At 37.9% G+C, this 19,348-nt stretch overlaps 2 protein-coding genes across 2 annotated transcripts; both read left to right on the forward strand.

Annotated features, from left to right (window-relative positions):
* The first annotated feature begins 2,552 nt into the window (after nt 1–2,552).
* On the forward strand, nt 2,553–6,263 carry LOC120292495 (S-linalool synthase-like). The gene is made up of 3 exons (XM_039310707.1): nt 2,553–2,901; nt 3,346–3,541; nt 6,032–6,263. The coding sequence occupies exons 1-3, from the start codon at nt 2,811–2,813 to the stop codon at nt 6,261–6,263; spliced, it is 519 nt and encodes a 172-aa protein (XP_039166641.1). The 5' UTR covers nt 2,553–2,810.
* A 1,540-nt stretch (nt 6,264–7,803) lies between these two features.
* On the forward strand, nt 7,804–10,714 carry LOC120292715 (S-linalool synthase-like). The gene is made up of 7 exons (XM_039311064.1): nt 7,804–8,358; nt 8,439–8,554; nt 8,647–8,745; nt 8,829–9,044; nt 9,391–9,520; nt 9,623–9,868; nt 10,104–10,714. Exons 1-7 carry the CDS (start codon nt 8,239–8,241, stop codon nt 10,599–10,601), a joined length of 1,425 nt encoding a protein of 474 aa, XP_039166998.1. The 5' UTR covers nt 7,804–8,238; the 3' UTR covers nt 10,602–10,714.
* Nucleotides 10,715–19,348: the final 8,634 nt, after the last annotated feature.

The raw sequence follows: 19,348 nt of genomic DNA on the forward strand, positions 1-19,348 counted from the left end.
GGCATGATTGTCCCATGTTTAAAGGGTGTTTGAACTGGGTGCTCCATAATCAAAATGAAGAAGGGTTTTGGGGAGATTATGATTATGCAGAATATGAAATGTCCGATGGAGGGGCGTGTCTTGCTTCAACCCTTGTTTGCATGATTGTGCTCAAAAAGTGGCATGTTGGTTCAACCTTAATAGAGAAAGGTACCATGTGCTTGACTTTCAAATAAGCACTAAAATATAGCCATTGAAAGCATATTTTTTCTTTATTTACGTCAAGATATGGCCATCCCGAACATAGCTCTCCTTCCAAGATAAAATTTAGTTTGGTGAGTAGATTAACTTTGCGATTACACAAAACTCTGTACTTGACTTTTGCTCAGGTAACTTCATTAACTTTTCAACTCATAATCTAACCCACCAAATCTAATGTGGTCTCTTGTTAAAATAAAGTCCATCGATCATCAATGAAAGTCGAACTTAAGTCGACATGGACATGAGATCTCTAATATTATGAAAGTATATAAGAGATGATGCAAGTAACTACTATATTCGCTTCCTTATTGAAATGCAATAGTCATATAGTTCTTTACAAACTCTCCTCTAATACTTCTCCATTTTTTTTTTTCTGAAAATTTCACGTTTCGGGATTAAAGTTCATTCATGGAAATGCGGAATTGCTTCTTTCAAGAAACAAGCGTGGAAATTTTCCTCGTTGGCTACGATGGCAAAGTGGGGAGGGAATTGAGGCGAGGCAGTGGCGAGCGATTATGATGAGGCGCCCGAAAGAGAGCAAAGATCAAGAGGTAGAGACCGAGCAAGGGAGAGGAGAAGGTGACTGCTAGGGTTGTTGGGCTGTTACTTTACTGAGGTTGTTTTTTCAATTTTACGAAGAAGAGCAAGGCCAAGTAGCACCGACACTAGTACACGACACGACACGACACGACATGCCGACACGTTGTTTCTCAAAAAATAGAGAATTCCGACACATTAGGACACGTTATATATTAAATATATATATTTTTATATATACATAATAAATTATCATTTTATGATTATTTCAATCAAATTAATTTGAATCAAATTCATAAATAAATAATTAAAAAACCTAGAATGAATATACACTAAAAATATTAATATGCCATTTATTAATATTTTAATTATTCCAATTTGACAATTTCAACTCTAATTTAATAATTCATAAAACTTGGAAAAAAAAAACAAGCGATCCATATTCTGGACTCGCATGTTAGATATGTTGGAAGAGAATAAAAAAAAAAAAAATTAAGGGGTGAATTGTGTATCATGGGAAGTAGGAGTCGAAGAGAAGAGAAGACTATATTTTTCTTCTTTCCCAATTTATATTATTTATATTATTGTGTTTTATTTTCACATATATATATTTTGACTTTTCATTTATTGAATTTTTTAAATTGACCTCGATATCAGAATCATATGTCGGAAACTTGTATGTTAGAATTCCAACTCAAGTGTCAGAGAGTGTCGAGAAAGTTGACCATGTGTCGAATTTTCCAACATGTGTTGACTGAGTGTCAGAAAGTGTCGGAGAGCATCGGACATGTGTCGAAGTGTACGACACGACACGAAGGATCTTGAAGAATGTCAGTGCTTCATAGGAGCAAGGAGAGGAGGAGACGGTTGCTGGGGAAGAAACGAAAGCCTTGTGCAGGGTGATTTTCTTTTCTTTTCTTTTTTGGAGGGAGAGGAGGATGGAACCTCGTGTAGCGTGACTTCAATTTTGGGAAGTGATAGGCATAGGTGGTGGGTGGGGTGGGGGAAGAAAGCAAAGGGTGAAGTAAATGGGTGGGACCCATTTAGCCCAAAAAAAAAAATCGAATGTTAACTAAATTTATTAATAAATGGTAAGGCTAAAAAATAAATAAATAAGTGGGTTAAAAAATTATTTCGAAAAATAAAAGCACTAAATGTTAAATAATGATAAATTTTGATCACCATAGAAAAATATAAATTTATTTTGACTCTAATCTTTCGTTAGTCATTTATTTCATCGATAACTTTTGTTAAAGTCAAAAAATGTCTTTCCAATTTTTTATGAATAAATTTATTAATGTTATTAGTGTAGATTCATTATAGGCTCTTTTTTATTATCTATTTATTTATGAATTTAAATAAATTAATTTAAATATAATAATTTCTCGTGTATATATAAAAATATTCATTTAATATATAACGTGTCACAACATGTCGAAATTCTTTTTTTTCTGAGAAATGATGTGTTAGCGTGTCGTGTCGAGTCGTGTCGGGTCGTGTCGGGTCGCGTCGCGTCACGTTGTGTGTCGATGCTACTTGGGTCTCCTCAAATGTAGTATAATTTATTTTCAACCTCTAAACAAGAGAAGCCCTTTCTATTTCATGCCTAAAATACTAATCACAATTACATCAGAGATGGAATCCAATAAAACTTAGTTCTATGCTCATGATTCACATTTTGACAAGACTGCTCCCCAAAGGAGCCGGCTCAAAGTCATGTATAAATAGACCTAATTGGACCATGCAATCTCCCATTCAAAGAAGCAAGCCAAATTTTTCTCAACAAAATATTCATGGGGGGCCAAATATTCTTGATTGAATCTCTTGTCAATACCATCAAAATAGAAATACTCCTTTCCAACATAGTTTCGAGCTCATTCCTCTCCCCTTCACCATATAACACGGCATGGTTGGCGATGATTCCTGATCCTCACCGGCATGATTGTCCCATGTTTAACGTGTGTTTGAACTAGGTGCTCCATAATCAGAATGAAGAAGGGTTTTGGGGAGATTATGATTATGAAGAACATGAAATGTCCGATGGAGGGGAGTGTCTTGCTTCAACCCTTGTTTGCATGACTGTGCTCAAAAAGTGGCATGTTGGTTCAACCTTAATAGAGAAAGGTACCATGTGCTTGACTTTCAAATAAGCACTAAAATATAGCCATTGAAAGCATATTTTTTCTTTATTTACGTCAAGATATGGCCATCCCGAACATAGCTCTCCCTTCCAAGATAAAATTTAGTTTGGTGAGTAGATTAACTTTGCGATTACAAAAAACTCTGTACTTGACTTTTGCTCAGGTAACTTCATTAACTTTTCAACTCATAATCTAACCCACCAAATCTAACGTGGTCTCTTGTTAAAATAAAGTCCATCGATCATCAATGAAAGTCGAACTTAAGTCGACATGGGCATGAGATCTCTAATATTATGAAAGTATATAATAGATGATGCAAGTAACTACTATATTCGCTTCCTTATTGAAATGCAATAGTCATATAGTTCTTTACAAACTCTCCTCTAATACTTCTCCATTTTTTTTTTCTGAAAATTTCACGTTTCAGGATTAAAGTTCATTCATGGAAATGCAGAATTGCTTCTTTCGAGAAACAAGCGTGGAAATTCTCCTCGTTGGATAGCTATCATCTTGCCTGGAATGATTGATTTGGCACGTGCTGTTGGTTTGGAGATCATATTCCCCGAAAGCACCGAATCTGCCATTGTAGATTTATTCCGCAATCGACAACGAATTCTCGAAAGGTAAATATAATGCTTCCCTTCTTTATTGGTCCAATATTATCATATGTTTTTCTTTCAAGTTAACGTATTTCTGCATTCGAGCATGATACTTTGAAAATATTAGTACTCGTGTAGCCCTAACCATTTCAATCTCTCGACCAAATCAGCATTAGATTGCGCTCGTCCTTCTCGGCCGAATTACCCCGCCTTTTTTTTTTTTTGGTCGAAATATATATCGTTTATTCATTACTAGCCCACTAAGGGGCATTTTCAGTTGGTACATCTAAACATAAAATTGAAATTAAAGGTTGAGGGGATAAGCTAACCAATTACTAGGCAGAGAATTTGCTCGGTGGGCTTTAGCGACCCAATCCGCAGCCTTGTTTGTTTCTCGGGGCCCATTTAGCTGAGCCATTAAACCTTTGCAGTCTTCCACAATGGGCTTGGCCGGCCAGGGGGGGTCTTCGGGGCCTGATAAGCAGCGAAAAAGGGATAGGTTGTCTGTGGATACGGTAACTCCCAGACCCCCTTTCGAGTCTCGCTTTTTTTGCTTGAAAACTTAGTCGCATGAGGGATGTGTGACTCAACTGCTTCGATCGGTGTGCTTGTGCTAGTTTTGACTTTTGACTTTTGACTTTTGCTTTTGACTTGTCAATTACCGTTTAGGTTTCTTTTCTTATTTTGTTGAAGGAACCTACTATATAAAGATCTCTTCGTTGGTTGACCAACTTAACAACGATTATTTGTCATGTATTGAGACCAACCGCAATTTTGGCTCAATGACTGTAAGTCTTGAAGAGTAGACAAAAGTGTTTTCAGGCCCTCATATTTAAACTAAAAGAAATAAAAGAAATGTCAACATTTTAACTCATTGGTCGATTCTCTTTTCATAATTTATGGCAATACAATATTCATGTGGAAAAAGCTCTGGACAATACGAAGTGCATTGGGATAAAGTTTTTGGGGCCCTAGTTCTTGAACCGAGAAAATATTGTGTGCGTCTTATGTAACTAACGCACAAAAAAGAAGACTCTTTAGAACGTGACACATGCTGTGTGTGAGATCCAAACGTCAGACCAAATTTTGGACTAGCAAGCAGGCCTTCTTCTCGAAAGAACGCTCTCTATCTCTGTCCCCCCCCCCCAACTCTCCCTCTGTCCCTCCTCTGCATGTAACCTCTCTTCACGCCCGACTCTCTTTCTGCCCCTCTCCGACCAACGAACCACTATGTTGCCCCTCCAGCTCTAGCTCATCCTGCACGCTCTCTCTCTTCGTCCGACTCTGCCCCTTCTCTCTCTCCCTCCGATGAACCATCGAGCCCTTGTTTGATCGATGAGCCACCGCATCACTCCTTCGTCTCCAGCTACGGCTACAACTCGTCCTTTACCTCTGCCATAACTGTTGGAGAAATCTTCATGAAGTGTTTTGAAGTTGACAAAACGTTTCCATCAGTCTAGTCTGAAGGTCAGCAGACTCTGTTGGTTAAAGTCTGAAGACTTCCGGACAGCTAGACTCAAGACTTAAAGTCTATCCTCATTGACAGTCTCTAATCCGTTGAAGAAAGATTATCCAGAACTGGATGTTTTGTTCAGAATTTAACCTTATCATCTGGAGAAGATCTCGTGGTTGGAGAAGACATATAAGAATCCTTTGATTGATCAAGATTGATTCAATGACTGAAGATTCGATAATTATCTAAATATTATTGGAAGGTTCTACTTATGGAAACCGAGATCCTGATTGTATGGGCCAACATGATTGATGGGCTATCAACACGTTCCTTTAATAGCTCGAACAATCTTCCTAATTGATTCCGTCCAATGGGTAGATTGGAGGAATTCCTTTGGTAAGTGCCAACGGGTATGATGGCATAAAGGAGTATATAAGGAAGACGTTCTTAGCTGTTTGAGGTGTGCGCAATAGAAGAATTCCAAAGTCTGAAGCTCCTATTTGTTTAGATAAATCTTTTGAGCGAATACTTGTATACAAAAGAGAGTCTATATTTGTGAGAGACCTTGAGGAGGTGTGGTAAAACATCTACACTGTGGAATCAAGGCAAAGCTGTGCTGTAACTTCTCTTTTGATCCTAGTGAAATCCAGCCGGTGGGCTGTCAGTACGGAAGAGTGGACGTAGGCTTGGAATAAGCCGAACCACTATAAATCCTGTGTTCAATTTTCTCTTCCTCACTCTCTCTATCTCAATCGTATTTCATTTTGTTAATTAAGAGAGAATTTACTTTCTATCATATGTTAAGAATCGCTTCCGTATATCGATAAATTGTTTAGGCACCTATTCACCCCCCTCTAGGTACTCATACTAGCAATATCAATAACCAAATCATTTGCCTCTCAATTCAAATTTTGATCTAACATTTGGGTCCACATGCAACACGTATCACTTTTCAATGACCTTTTCTTGTTGCGCTAGCTACACTAGACGCAAGCAATATTTTCTCCCTAAAACCACCCAAAAGACTTGATCATACCAGTTAGCATTTTGGCCTTTTGCAGGGAGAAACTTGTGGACAGGAACCAATATTACCCATTGTTGTCATATCTTGAGGCATTGCCTCCAACATACAAAATCAGCAATGAAACCATATTGAAGCATGTAGATGGCGACGGCTCTTTATTTCAATCACCCTCTGCAACAGCAAGTGCATACCTATCCACTGGTCACAAAGCATGCCTTGCTTATCTTCAATCTCTTGCTTCAAATTGTGCTTCTAACGGCAGTAAGTGAACACTACATTCTAGAGATTTTTAGGTACTTTCAAAGCATGTCCCTATTGTTTCCCTAACTAATTTCACTTCACTAAAATTGTATATTGTTACTTTCGGAAAAGAGCATTGTATTATCAAATTGTGATTGGGATGAGTTGAAGGAAATGTTACGTATCGAGAGCATTGAAATTCTCTCATTGTATAAAAGGTATGACAAAGATTGCATCAATTTTATTTGTATCTTTTTTGGTTTCTTTTAGCTCAACTTATTTGGCCAATTTGATGGCCTCAACTGGAACCCATCTGCACACATAGGAGCAGCAACTATAATTTTTTTTTTTCAGAAAATTTGGACCGTAAACTCAAAATCGAAGATATTGATAATTAAATGGGCAAAATCTTTCAACTCCTTGTATAGGGACATACAGTTGAAATTCAAATCATGCTTCTAGATTAACTAGGCTGTGCTTGGAATGAGACAATTCTTCAAATGCTAGATTACTAAAAGCTAATTTTGTAGGAGTAGTGTAATTATAGCATATACTATCAGTGTAGAGTTTGAAATTTATGTATTAAATTTATATATTTTTCTTTTGTACCATTTTAACCTTGAATATCTTTTGGCTTTTCTTGATGATTAAAACAGTTCCATCTATATATCTCGTGGACAAAAAGCTTGCAAAACTTTCCTTGGTTTATCAATTAGTGAGACTAGGGTTGACCGAGTACTTTGACCAGGAGAAGGATGATATTTTGGCACAAATCTATAGGTTAGTAAAATTTCCTAGTCTCTATGTTTTTTTCCCTAGAAAATCCACTACTAGAAAAAAGAAACAGAGAGAATAAGGAACGGGCAAGGCTGTCCTTAGAAACCCAAAAGCCCGTCCCCCGATTGCTTTTAAGGTACCGAAATTGTCCGTATGACATCTCTAACTAATTCAAGCATAATGACATTTCTCTTTTCAGGAACTACAAGTAGGAAAAGCCAATCACAAAAACAGTTCACTGGATCGCCACCGAGCTATACAAAGATTGCTTGGAGTTCTGGCTTTTGCGCATGCATGGTTATAGTGTATCGCCATGTATGAGTTGCAAACTATATAAGTTCATCAGGAAAAGAGTCAGAAAAGTCCTAAACCTACTACAATTGTATCAATTTAGTTCTAAATCTTTAAACTTAGAGTCAGTTCAATTATTCCGGCTAATTTTGGTTACATATTATTGACCTGAACGACGGCCAACCTATGTGGCACAACCGGCACTAATGTGGACATTTTTTACTAATATTTTAATAATTTTGATTTTAGCTTTTCTTTTCTTTTCTTTTTTATTTTATTTTCTTCGCATTTTTATTTTCCTTCCCCTTCCTCTAGCAAGTCATTGGAGCTCAACAACTAGGCAAAGGCAAGGGACCTCACCAACCTCTAGCCCCCCTCACCGGCCATGGTGAGGTTCATCCTCAATGGATCTGGCACCTCGCCTATAGCTGGCAAGGTCCCTCGCCTTGGCGGCCACTAGCTATTGGAAGGGGAAGATTAGAAAAAGAAAGACAAATAGAAGAAAAGAAAAGGAAAAATATAATAAAATAAAAAGTTCGAAAAATTATTAGAATATTATTAAAAAGTTGCACATGTCAACATCCCGACCTGCATGGCATGGTTAGCGAAAATTAGCTGCAAAAGATTAAGTTGGCTTTGGGTCAAGAGGTTTAAGACTCAATTGGCACCATTAAAAAATTTAGGACTAAATTAACACAAATGCAATAGGTTTAAAAATTTTCTAATGCTTTTTCCTTAGTTCCTCCAACAGTTCCTTTTCCTTGGGGTCTTTCATGGATGATATCTTGAAGTGATTCCATTAATTTTAATTATACTCTACATTTTGCAGCAAGCTTTTGTTGGTTTTTAGATCGTGAAGAAGTTCGAGATCACATTGAAAAACATTATGAATACTTCTCGAGTGTGCTCCTTAATGTTTATAGAGCCAGCAATCTTATGCTTTCGGATGAACAACAACTAGAGAGAGTGAGAACTTTCTCAAGGAAGCTTCTTGAGAAAATCTTATCGGGAGAAACAAGAGACGAATGCATCATCTCTTCGAGTCATCGCATAATGGTTAGTGTAAATATTCAGTGCTTCTTTTCGTTCTGTATAATAAGTTATGGCATCAGTTAACGCTTGAAATGTCCATGTAGATTGAGCACGAACTGGGTCTTCCATGGATGGCTCGCCTAGACCACCTAGAACATAGGATGTGGTTGGAGGAAAAAGATGCTTGTGTACTATGGATGGGAAAATTATCTTGGCATAGGTAGTAATGTCTTAAAAGGGAAAGTTATAATATTGATTTATTACTATGCTATGACATGCAATTGACTTTTTGCTTTTCTTTGATTTTATTAGGTCATCGTTGGTTCATAATCAAGATATTCTGCAACTTGCTCTGCAGGACTTCGTACTGAGACAATCGACTTATAGAATGGAGGTTGATATAGTAAAAGGGTACATATGCATACGGTTTAGTAATAGGTTGTTAATTAGCAAATTATTATTTCTAACGACTCTTCATTAATGGATGAGTTTAGGTGGTCTGAAACAACCGGACTTAGCAAGATGGAGTTCTGTCGAGAGAAGACAACATACTCTTATTTTGCTGTCGCCGCTTCCATTTCTTTACCTTGCAACTCCGACATACGAGAAGTGGTTGCTAAGAGTGCGATCATAGTAACCGTTGCCGACGACTTTTTCGACATGGAGGGTTCACTAGAGGATCTAGAGCAGCTTACCGATGCAGTTCAAAGGTATGTTTATCAACTAAACAATGTATTATAAGCATCTTTACCTTAATATCATTCAAAATATTAATATCCTTTTTAAGATAAGAAATAGATGGAAAAAACTGCGTCTAATAGGATTTGGACCTATACCAAAGGATCAGTATTTGTCTAACTCTAACTTACAATATCTACGATTTATATCAAGAGATGCATTCACTAAACCATAGGACCGAGGCGACTGTGTCAAGATACAAGATTAGTGTATGTACGGTTTCTTGGGTTTCTATACTCATCTCCCATAGCATTACGGTCCATTCAATTAGTTACCCTCAAGATCGTCTCTTTTCGTGGGTGATGAACATTATACCAGGTGGGATGGTGAAGGACTAAGTGGGCATGCCGAGACCATATTCAAAGCCCTCGTTGATCTCGTCACTGACTTCAGAGTGAAATGCTTCAAACAATCAGGGAAGGACATCAAGAAAAACCTCCAAGATATAGTACTTCTCTTGTTCTCACGTTATACTTCTCTTTCTTTAATTTTCTACATCAAGCACTATGTTTCTTTTAAATGGGCTAAAATAGTGTATTTGGTTTGAAAGTGGGGTGAGACATTTCATTCATGGCTCATGGAAGCGAAATGGAGCCGAAGCGGAGGTGCGCCTCCTATGCAAGAGTACCTCCATGTGGGCATGAAATCTATCGCAACACACATCTTAGTCCTTCCCTCTTCGTGCCTCGCGAGCCCCACGACCCCATTGCATCAGCTGTGGTCTAGCCCCTACCAGCCCATCACCAAATTTCTCATGGTCATCACTCGCTTGTTGAATGACATCCAAAGCTACCAGGTAGATTTTTTAATGTTGGACAGCATGCGTCTTGAGGCTATTTGAACTGTTCAATATGATTGAGCTAAGTCTGGCCGCTGGCCAAGCGGCTATAATTGGCCGCTGCTCCCCAGGTAGTACTTGCTCATTGTTGCTCTTATTGTGCACCTATGTACACTCTATCTTATTTCGTCTCCCTGTTTTAACGATTGTCTCCTCACAAGCCCCTCCTGCTTGTCTCTCTCTCACATTACAGAAAGAAGAAAAGCAAGGGAAATTGAACTTTGTGCTGCTATACCTAAAGGAAAACCCCGAGGCTAGCATTGAGGACTCCATCAACTTCGTGCAACATCTGCTACACCAACTGAAGAAAGAGTTCCTCCAACACGTCCTTGCGGAGCCCTGCAGCTTACCTAAACTGAGCAGGCAGCTCCACCTCGGGTACTTGAAAGTGTTCCACATGTTCTTCAACACCTCCAACCGCTATGACTCAGACATGGACATGTTTCACGACATCCAGAAAGCACTCGTAGTCCCACCACGAGTCCCCAAACTGAAGTCCCTGATGCCTTTGCCGGAGCAACCGGGACCGAAGCCACGGGTGTCTGTGACCAAGGACCTGTCCAGTCAATTCAGACTCGGGCGTTTTCCTAGGAAGAGCTTTGTTGGGTGTCAAATGCCTCCCCATAGTGGTCCGGCGACTAAATGGGAGAAGATGTACAAGTTATCTAGTTTTAAGTTATGTTTCGCTTAGTTATAGCAGTGGCAAATCTTCATGTACCATAGTCATGAACCAATCTTATAGGTTCCCCCACCTGAAGCTGCTTTGGTTTGTATCAATAATGAATAAGTGTGTAAGAGCAGAGTCCCCACCCCAAGTAGCTTAGAAAGATGTGTAAACTGTTCATTGACTTCAAAAAGCAATGGTATCTCGTGCTTCAATCTCATTGTTGTCCGTGTGGAAAGAGTTGCAAGTCCATCTCCTAATTCTGTGTTACAAAAAAATTGGTCAACGGTCATATTTGATCGAGATTAAGTTTCCATGGGTATGATATATACATTAAATCAAATCTGAACCATTGAAAATAGTGAGTTGAATATAACTCTCAAATGGATTCCATTAAATGTGATGACTGTCTACTTTCATTTTAGTGACTTAGTTAAGTTGGCTGAATTATTTTTTGTGTGAGAGAGATATCACTTTTGATTGTGAAAACTAAAAATTGTGGACTTGAGCACATGAGAAGAAACGAGATCATGAACTTCGGATGCGCCACTTGAATGGTACGAGGACCGCTGCCACCTCAGCCGGCTATCGTTGCTTCCGCCCTTGGCAACAGTTGTGACATCCGCTTTCCACCACCGCTCGCCATAGATTTTCATTACCAACCCCTCTAATCTCGGCTGACTCCTTTGCCGCTGGTTTCCACTCGCATGGCCACTACTTGTCCATTTTGTCGCTGGACCCGAGTTTAGCCTTTGTGCTCGAGCCTCAGATCTCATATATGAGCTCAAGCCTACCCCAGATTTGAGATCATGTAGGAGGAGGAGGAAACAATTTTCCTAGAGGGACCACCTGACGAAACAAATCGCCAATGTGGCTAAATTTAGTGTGGCAACTATATTAGGATAATTAGAGATGGTGGAACACATGTTGATTCCGGGTATATCTCACGAGATTTGACTGTTCGAATTCAGTTATATTTTCGACAAAAAAAAACTCAGTTTAATATATGTAATAAATTTGCTAAAAAATTGCAATTACATTGTTAAATTCATGCATAGCAACATGCCATCAACTCTCTAGATTTAATTTCCATTAATGAAAGAAATTCACAGGATAGAAGATGTGGAAAATTAAATCAGACGAGAATGTTTAAGAGTATCGTGAGAGAGTAGTTTTGAGATTTTACATGAATTTGAATAGAGAAATCACGTGATAAAGGTGGTAATTGAAGGAACACCGTGAGAATAGTTTATATCCATGTCAAATTATATAAACATGAAATAAAGGAAGGGATTCAAATACGCCAGATGCCAGACATGTTTAGAGTAAAAATAACAAAGGAAATTAAAAAAAAACAGGAGAAATGGGCCAGAAGCCACGTGCTTTGCTTCTTGAAGAAGTCAATGAGCCTGCCCATGTTCTTTTGGTTTTAGACAGAGAAAGGAGAGAGATGCGTGGCAACTTCTAGTGAGAGAAATTGAATTCTGCTTGGTCCCTCAAATCTCGCCCAAATTTCAACAAATTTGACCAGACTGGTGTTTGACAAGTCCACGACGAGAAGTCCCAGGTTGGGTGTAGAAATATTTATTCATGTCCGGTTACACTAGTATTTGATTTCGCGCTATCAGCCTCCAAAATGATGACTCAATTATTTTGTCTAAAGTTATGTATATTTCAACTTACGTGAGGTTTCAACCCATTACTAATACTCAATTGAGGGGAAAAGTGTTTAAAAAGTCATAAATCTTTGGGAAAATCTCAAATAAGGGCTTGAAGTGGGTTCATTTTCTCAAAAAATGATCCAAAGTGAACACTGTATCAAATAATGATCCAAAGTGACTAATTTTGTCTCAAATAAGGACCTAAATTTTCAATCTTATTTACAACTTGGGATAGTTTTGTCCAAGAACATTTTTTTTTTAATTTTTCTTTCTTTCTTCATCTTCCTCACACCTCCTCCTTCGCTCTATATTGCCTCCTTCTTCAACACCATAATTAGGGCCCCTACTAGCGACCTCGTGAGCTTCATGTCATCACATAGTTGGTCCTAATGACAAGAAGTCGGATTGGAGTTATTTGCTACTAGTCACCTTCTCGGATGCTAAAATCCTCAATTCCTCAAGATGCATCAAATCTCAGCTCACTTGTGCTCAGCCTAAAGCTCGAATTGACCTCCATCTAACAACGATGATGCTGGATTTTCTATCAAGGGCAGTGGTCGATGAGGTCAAGAGCTCGAATAGGACTTGTCAATGGCAGCAATGGGGCAATGAAGTACAATAGTTTCTATAATTAATGATGTCAGATACAACTAATGATCAATCTCAAGATGAGGTATCGATTGAGGAGAAGAGCTGTGTCGATGAGAATGGCAAGAGTGTGAGTGGGTGTCTCCATACTAAGGATTATTGAAAGGAGCCATTGGCATTGCAAAGGGGAAGGGGGATCTTTGAAAGATTGAATTTATGCAAGAAAGGCAAACTCTTGCCGAGGTTGAAATAGTCGCCAGCTGCAACAAAATTGTTCTTTGGCGTGAAATTGTTGATCACCAAGTGTAATTTGAATAGAGACATAAGTTAGTCAAACAAGACGATCTGGTGATGCTTGGATATTGCTACTCTGTTGTTGGCAAGCAGGACTTAAAATAGCACAAAAAAATTGGAGTTGCTGGGTTAGCAAAAGGCCCGGAATAAGTGGAGTTTGATGCACTCTTAAGGTGAGAGAAATACGTCACCAAAGGGATTAGTAGCATAGCTTGGGAGTTGAACAAAAAGTTGAGTCTCAGCAAAAGCAGATTCATATTATGGCTTTGAGATCAAAATTTGCAATGAATGTTGGAAGAAAAAGAACTTATTTTTGAACGCTCATTTCAGCTTCGTGGAATTGTCTACAAACCATTTTGAGAAGCAAAATTTAAAATTTTCAACGAGTTAGATGACGTTGTAATGGCTCATGTTAAAGAAAACTCAATCTTGGTCATACAACAAGATGACACAAAGTGCAATGGAGGGGCTGATAATTGAGGTGATGTAGAGAGTGAGAAAGATGAAGAAAGAAAAAAGAAGAAAGAGAGAGACAAAAAATAAACAATAATGTTCTTAGCCAAAAGTACCCTTGGCTGTGAATAAAATTAGAAGTTCGGGTCCTTAATTGAGAGTAAGTTAGCCACTTCAGATCCTTATTTGAGACAGTGTCCACTTTGGGTCATTTTTTGAGAAAATAACTCCACTTCAAGTCCTTATTTGATATTTTCCCTAAATCTTTTGCATTTGTGTTAATTTAATCTTAAACCTTTTTTTGGTGCCAATTAAGTCATAAACATTTTTACGTTGTGCTAATTCAATCATTCTCAGCCAATTTTGAGCAGATTTTGCTTATTAAACACCGGCCGGCTGACGTGGACAACTTTCAATAATATTTTAATATTTTTGAATTGCTTTTCTTTTTTTATTTTTTATTTTTTATTTTTTTATTTTTTATTTTTTATTTTTTATTTTTTATTTTTACTTTTTTTTATTTTTTATTTTTCTTTTTTCCTTCTCCTCCTTCTTCCTCCAATCAGTCGCCGGACCTCGGTGACCGACCAGAGGTGACGGCCGGCGAGGTTGAGGGTGGCCTCATGCTAAGCTGCGAGGGCAAGTCTCACCCACCCGGCGCGAGGCCGCCCTTGAGGCCTGGGCGGTGAGGGCGAGTCTCGCCAGCCCAGTGTGAGGCCGCCGCAACGTGGGCCATCTCAAGCTGGCCTCGCGCTAGGCTAGCGGGGCTCGCCTTCGCGAGATTCGGCAAGGGTGAGCCTCAAGGGCGGCCTCGTGCCAAGCTGGCGAGGCTCGCCCTCGTCGGCCATGGGCGAGGCTTGACCCTCGCTAGATCTGGCAAGGGCGAGCCTTGCCACCTAGGCCACCCTTGCGGCCACTGGCGAGGTCGACCTCAACCTCGCGGGCCGTCACCTCTAGCCAGTCACCGAGGTCTGGCGACCGGTTGGAGGAAGAAGGAGGAGAAGAAAAAATAAAAAGAATAAAATCAAATCAAAAATATAAATCAAAAAATCAAAAAAATATTAAAATATTATTAAAAGTTGTCCATGTCAGCACCGATCATACCACGTCAGTCGGCCAGCATCCAGTCAGCAAAATCCAGGCAAAATTGGTTGGAAAGGACTAAATTGGCACAACGTAAAAAGATTTAGGACTTAATTGGCACCAAAAAAAGGTTTAGGACTAAATTGGCACAAATACAAAAGGTTTATGACTTTTTTAAAACTTTTCTTCTCAATTGAGGATTCAATCTGTCACCAATACTAAACCGGGAATTCGCGCTGTTATGGGTAGTGAATTTTTTATACTGAAATGGAATTTTGATGCAGTTAAATATCAGAAACACTGATACCAAATTGTGACTTCTGTTGGTTATGGATATTACATAGAAACTTCGGTCCAAATCGTCATTAGATTATTAATATTGAATGGGGACTTCAGCCCGTTATTGGTGGATTATTAATATTGAAATGGGACTTTGGTCCCAAACTGTTACTGAATACATGGAGAGTTGCACTCACTTTATTACTCTATTGGGTGATGTCTCTAACTATAGACATGATAAAAATTGAAATATATATATTGGTTGTGAGTATGCTCTCCACTTACAGCTCTCTAGATTCTATGAATCAGAAAACACTTGAAACTTAAGAGTATATGGAGCAAGTTCATGAGGTTTGGAGGCTAAAAGGCAATCCCTAATTATGGGCTGAAATAACCATGTTTCGTAAGATATGATACTTGTCTCACACATTCATGATCTTTTCCATAGCCCTGTCACATGTAAGCATACATTACTAAATTTGGCAAATGTAGCCAAGTGGATGTAGGATAATGGAATCTGTCGTGTGTGAGTTCATTTTCCATTACTCGCAGATTAAATATAAGGAAGTATTTTTATTTTTAAAGTATCTCAATTTAATGGATACGTCACAAACGACAAATCAAAATCAACTAATTAATTAAAGAGATAGGTTAGTCTTATTTTGGAACATTGAGCTACATAGGGGTGATCAGTTCCTTGGAACGCCTAATACGAATGAGTTTTGAAAAATTAGAATCGAAAATTGCCTATTGGTTCCATGGACCCACTTGGGAACTTAACCCCGAGGTTCAGTTCTCGGGTGGGTCCAAAAAACTGGTCGAAATGTCCCCACTTCAAAAGAGGCATGAGGCTTGAGAGTGAACTACGAGGTCAGAGGTCGGAAGCAACCAAGAACGATAGTGACAAAGGGAGCAATGAGGCCATAGGGGATCTAGAGCGAGAAAGAGAGGGATCAACGAGGTGAAGGGCCACCAAGAGTGATAGTGAGAAACGGAGATAAGATCACGAGATGATTCAGGCAAGAGACATAAAGAGGCAAAGAGGAAATTGGGGCTTCAATGTGAAAAGTTAAAACTTATAAATTAAAAATTAAAAATATATATATATATATATATATATATATATGTGTGTGTGTGTGTGTGTGTGTATATGTATGTATGTATCGGTCCAGTTCAAGTGAGCAATTCCACACATAGCACCAAAACCGGACCAATATTCACCTATTCTAGTACTTTAGAACCGAAAATCAGACCAATCCCGTGGAAACCAATAGTTCTGAGTCGGTCCCATCTGATTTTAGGCAATTCCCAATTTTTTTACACACCCCTACTTCTACATGCCCAAAATCCTAGCAGTTCGAAACTCTTGAAGCTCTCGCCATCAAGTCATGTGTCATCACCTTTCAATTGGTAAAAGAAAATTTTATGGTATTTTCTTTAATGATTATGAAAATAGGGAAAAGACAAAGAAAAGAAATTAAATTCTCACCATTAATCGATTTATTAATTTATATCTCAAGTTTAAGCCGAACTCCAACCCCAAATGAATTGGAAGGAAGTTCACTCTATTAAATGAAAGTCCGAAAGTTAAAGGTGTGTGGATGTCTACGGCGGTGCACCGTGGAAATCATATTCCTGTTTGGTACGGTCCAAGTAGGATAATTCCTACATGTTGAGTTCACATCATCTGGGTGTACTAGTGTTGTGGCCGTAAGCTATTTTGTTCGTAATACAAGATTCTTCTTCATCAAATTACATCATGTGAAATTCGAGAGTGTTAAAGCCCTTAAACAGTAGGCTACAGTGCTACAATGCTTTCAGGATTTAATACTTTTGTGAAATTTAGAGATTATTTCGTGAGAAGTTATAAGGTCCAATACCATGTGAGTTATGTGATGCAATCAAAGGCTAGAAAATACTGTGAGTGCTTGAGTAATTTGAATGTGGTCATAATCTTTGTTATAACGTTTAATCTATAGTGAAATTATATGTTGCCCTCCTTGTATATGTACGTCACAACGATTGAAGCACGTAAATCTGGTATCCGATTTATTTCCTACTCTGATTATTTTATTATTCAAATCTCTTGTTATCCACAACACTATCTAACCAGGTTCATAAGGACTTAAATGCATAGGCTCAAGGTCGGTCCCAACCAACTTAGTATTAATCAAATGGGCCATATGTATAGGTCTTTATCACATTAAAGTTTTAGTTTTTGAAATAATTTCATTTGTTTGAACCTTTCGTTAATTCACTATAGGAACATGTTATGTCTATGGCGACATATGCATAATAATTAAGAGGCCATTTGATTACGTTTACATAAGCAGTTCTTCTATTTTTAAAAGAAAAGAAATATAACTTTCTATGCAAAAACCCCATTTATGGATAAAATCAATTAACAAAAATCACATAATCTAGTATATCGAACTCAAATTTTTTTTTCATAATCAGGATGTTATTTAGGTTATCTTCAATTACAGATTAATAGAGGGAAATGACTGCAGATCTCTTATGGTTAAAAACTTATTTCTTCTTCTTTCTCCTACAAAATTGATTAGAGTTTTCAATGCCTTTAACAATTATGTTTTTGCGAGGGTTGAAAGGTTGAAAATTTAAAATCAATAGCAACTACATTAGTGTTCTCTCTCATATCATGTCAAAAGAGCTATTAACATCTTAAAAATATTTTTTCGTCAATAATATTTAAATTTTTCTTATGTCTTAATGATACAATTTTTCAGTAGAGAATAGCTTTTGAATGCTATAAAGAAATCAACATGCTACTTTTGTTATTCAGACTAATTGATATTTATTAACTTCATAGCTTACGAATGAAAAGGATATCATGGAGGAAATTAATACGAGAAAAATTATAGTTGGTAAGTTAGACATTATAAACACTGTTATGGGTTGATTTGATAAAATTGAAAAATAAGTGTTAAAAATTCCCAATTATTAAGCTCTAAAATTTTTAAGCATCGAACTTGAGAATTAAAAGTTGTTTCATAACATACGAATATTAAATATTAAATTCTATTTTTTTACTCTTCAAACAGTAAATAGTGAGCACTATTAAAAAAATTGATAATTTAATTGGTAAGATATTACTCTCCATTGTAAATTTTATTATTAAGCTGATTAAGTGAGTCATTTATACTTACCACAATAGGTGACATTTACTTGACTAATCAATTTAATCATTCATTAATTGCATAAAAATTCTCATTAAATCATATAGATGTTAGGAACATCTGCATTACTAGCATTAAAAATCAAAATCTTAAAAAATCAGTTAATTAAATAACTTAAAAAATTAATTACAAAAATAATAATTAAAAATTATTATAATAATAACAATTAATTGAAGAGAGAGAAGAAGAAGAAGAAGAGGAGGAGGAGGGAAAAGCGAGACCGGGCCGAGGGCGGCTCCGCCTCTTCTTTTTTTTCACTTTTTTTCCCTTTTCCTCTCTCGCCTGGCCCAACCCCTTTTTACAACCCCGCCTTTTTCCTCTACAGAGAGAGAGAGAGAGAGAGAGAGAAGGCAACAGCATGATCCCAGGATTAGGGATCAAGTCGGCCGCAGCAGGTAGAGGCCATGAGCGCCTATCCCAGAAAGAGCGAGCAATTATTTTTTAAGTAAAAATAATAACTGTATAAAAAGGAAAAAAACGGGAACGTTGAAACATACAGAGCGGTTCTCTCCCTCTCCCTCCCTCCCTCCCTCCCTCCCTCAACCCTCCAAAAGCTCCACGAACCTCCCCTCTCTCTGCCAACTAAAAACCAGACTTGTGGAAAGTTTTTTTATGCTTGGAAGATGATTGAGAGATAGAAAAAGATAGGAAGTTATCCAGACAACATTATCCTGCATCGACGGTCAGCTAAATTTGAAGCGAAATGAAAAGGTGAGAAAGTTCGAAAGGTGGGACTAAATTGAAAATTGGATCAAACTCAGTTTTTTTCTCTACATCAGGCCTTCTGATATTGGTCTAACAAATGAAGGGGTAAAGACTTGTTGGGACTCAATAAGGTCAAGAAATCAGTTCGTAAATTATAGATCCATGGGCAAGAAAATTGCAAATCAGACTCCCAAGATTCTCTAAATCCCCTTCTGTTTTTTTTCCTCGACTTAAACTTACGAAAAGATAAATATAATCCCCCCGCCCCCGCCCGCCCCCATTCTATTCAAGTCTCCAAGTCCTGCACTCATGTTTGCCATCAATGAAGATAACTGGACTCAACATGAACCTTTTTTCTTACGGGCAGTGTGCCCATCAAGAAATTCTTTTTGTTGTTGGTCAAAAAGAAATGCAATTTCAAAAGCTGACTTGATGTGATAGTTGAGAAACGAGATCCGCGAATGAGATGGCACAATATCATAAATAAGATTTGACGTTGATACGAGAATGGGAT

Source organism: Eucalyptus grandis, chromosome 4, assembly GCF_016545825.1.
Source record: "Eucalyptus grandis isolate ANBG69807.140 chromosome 4, ASM1654582v1, whole genome shotgun sequence".
In the NCBI taxonomy this organism is placed as follows: Eukaryota; Viridiplantae; Streptophyta; class Magnoliopsida; order Myrtales; family Myrtaceae; genus Eucalyptus; species Eucalyptus grandis.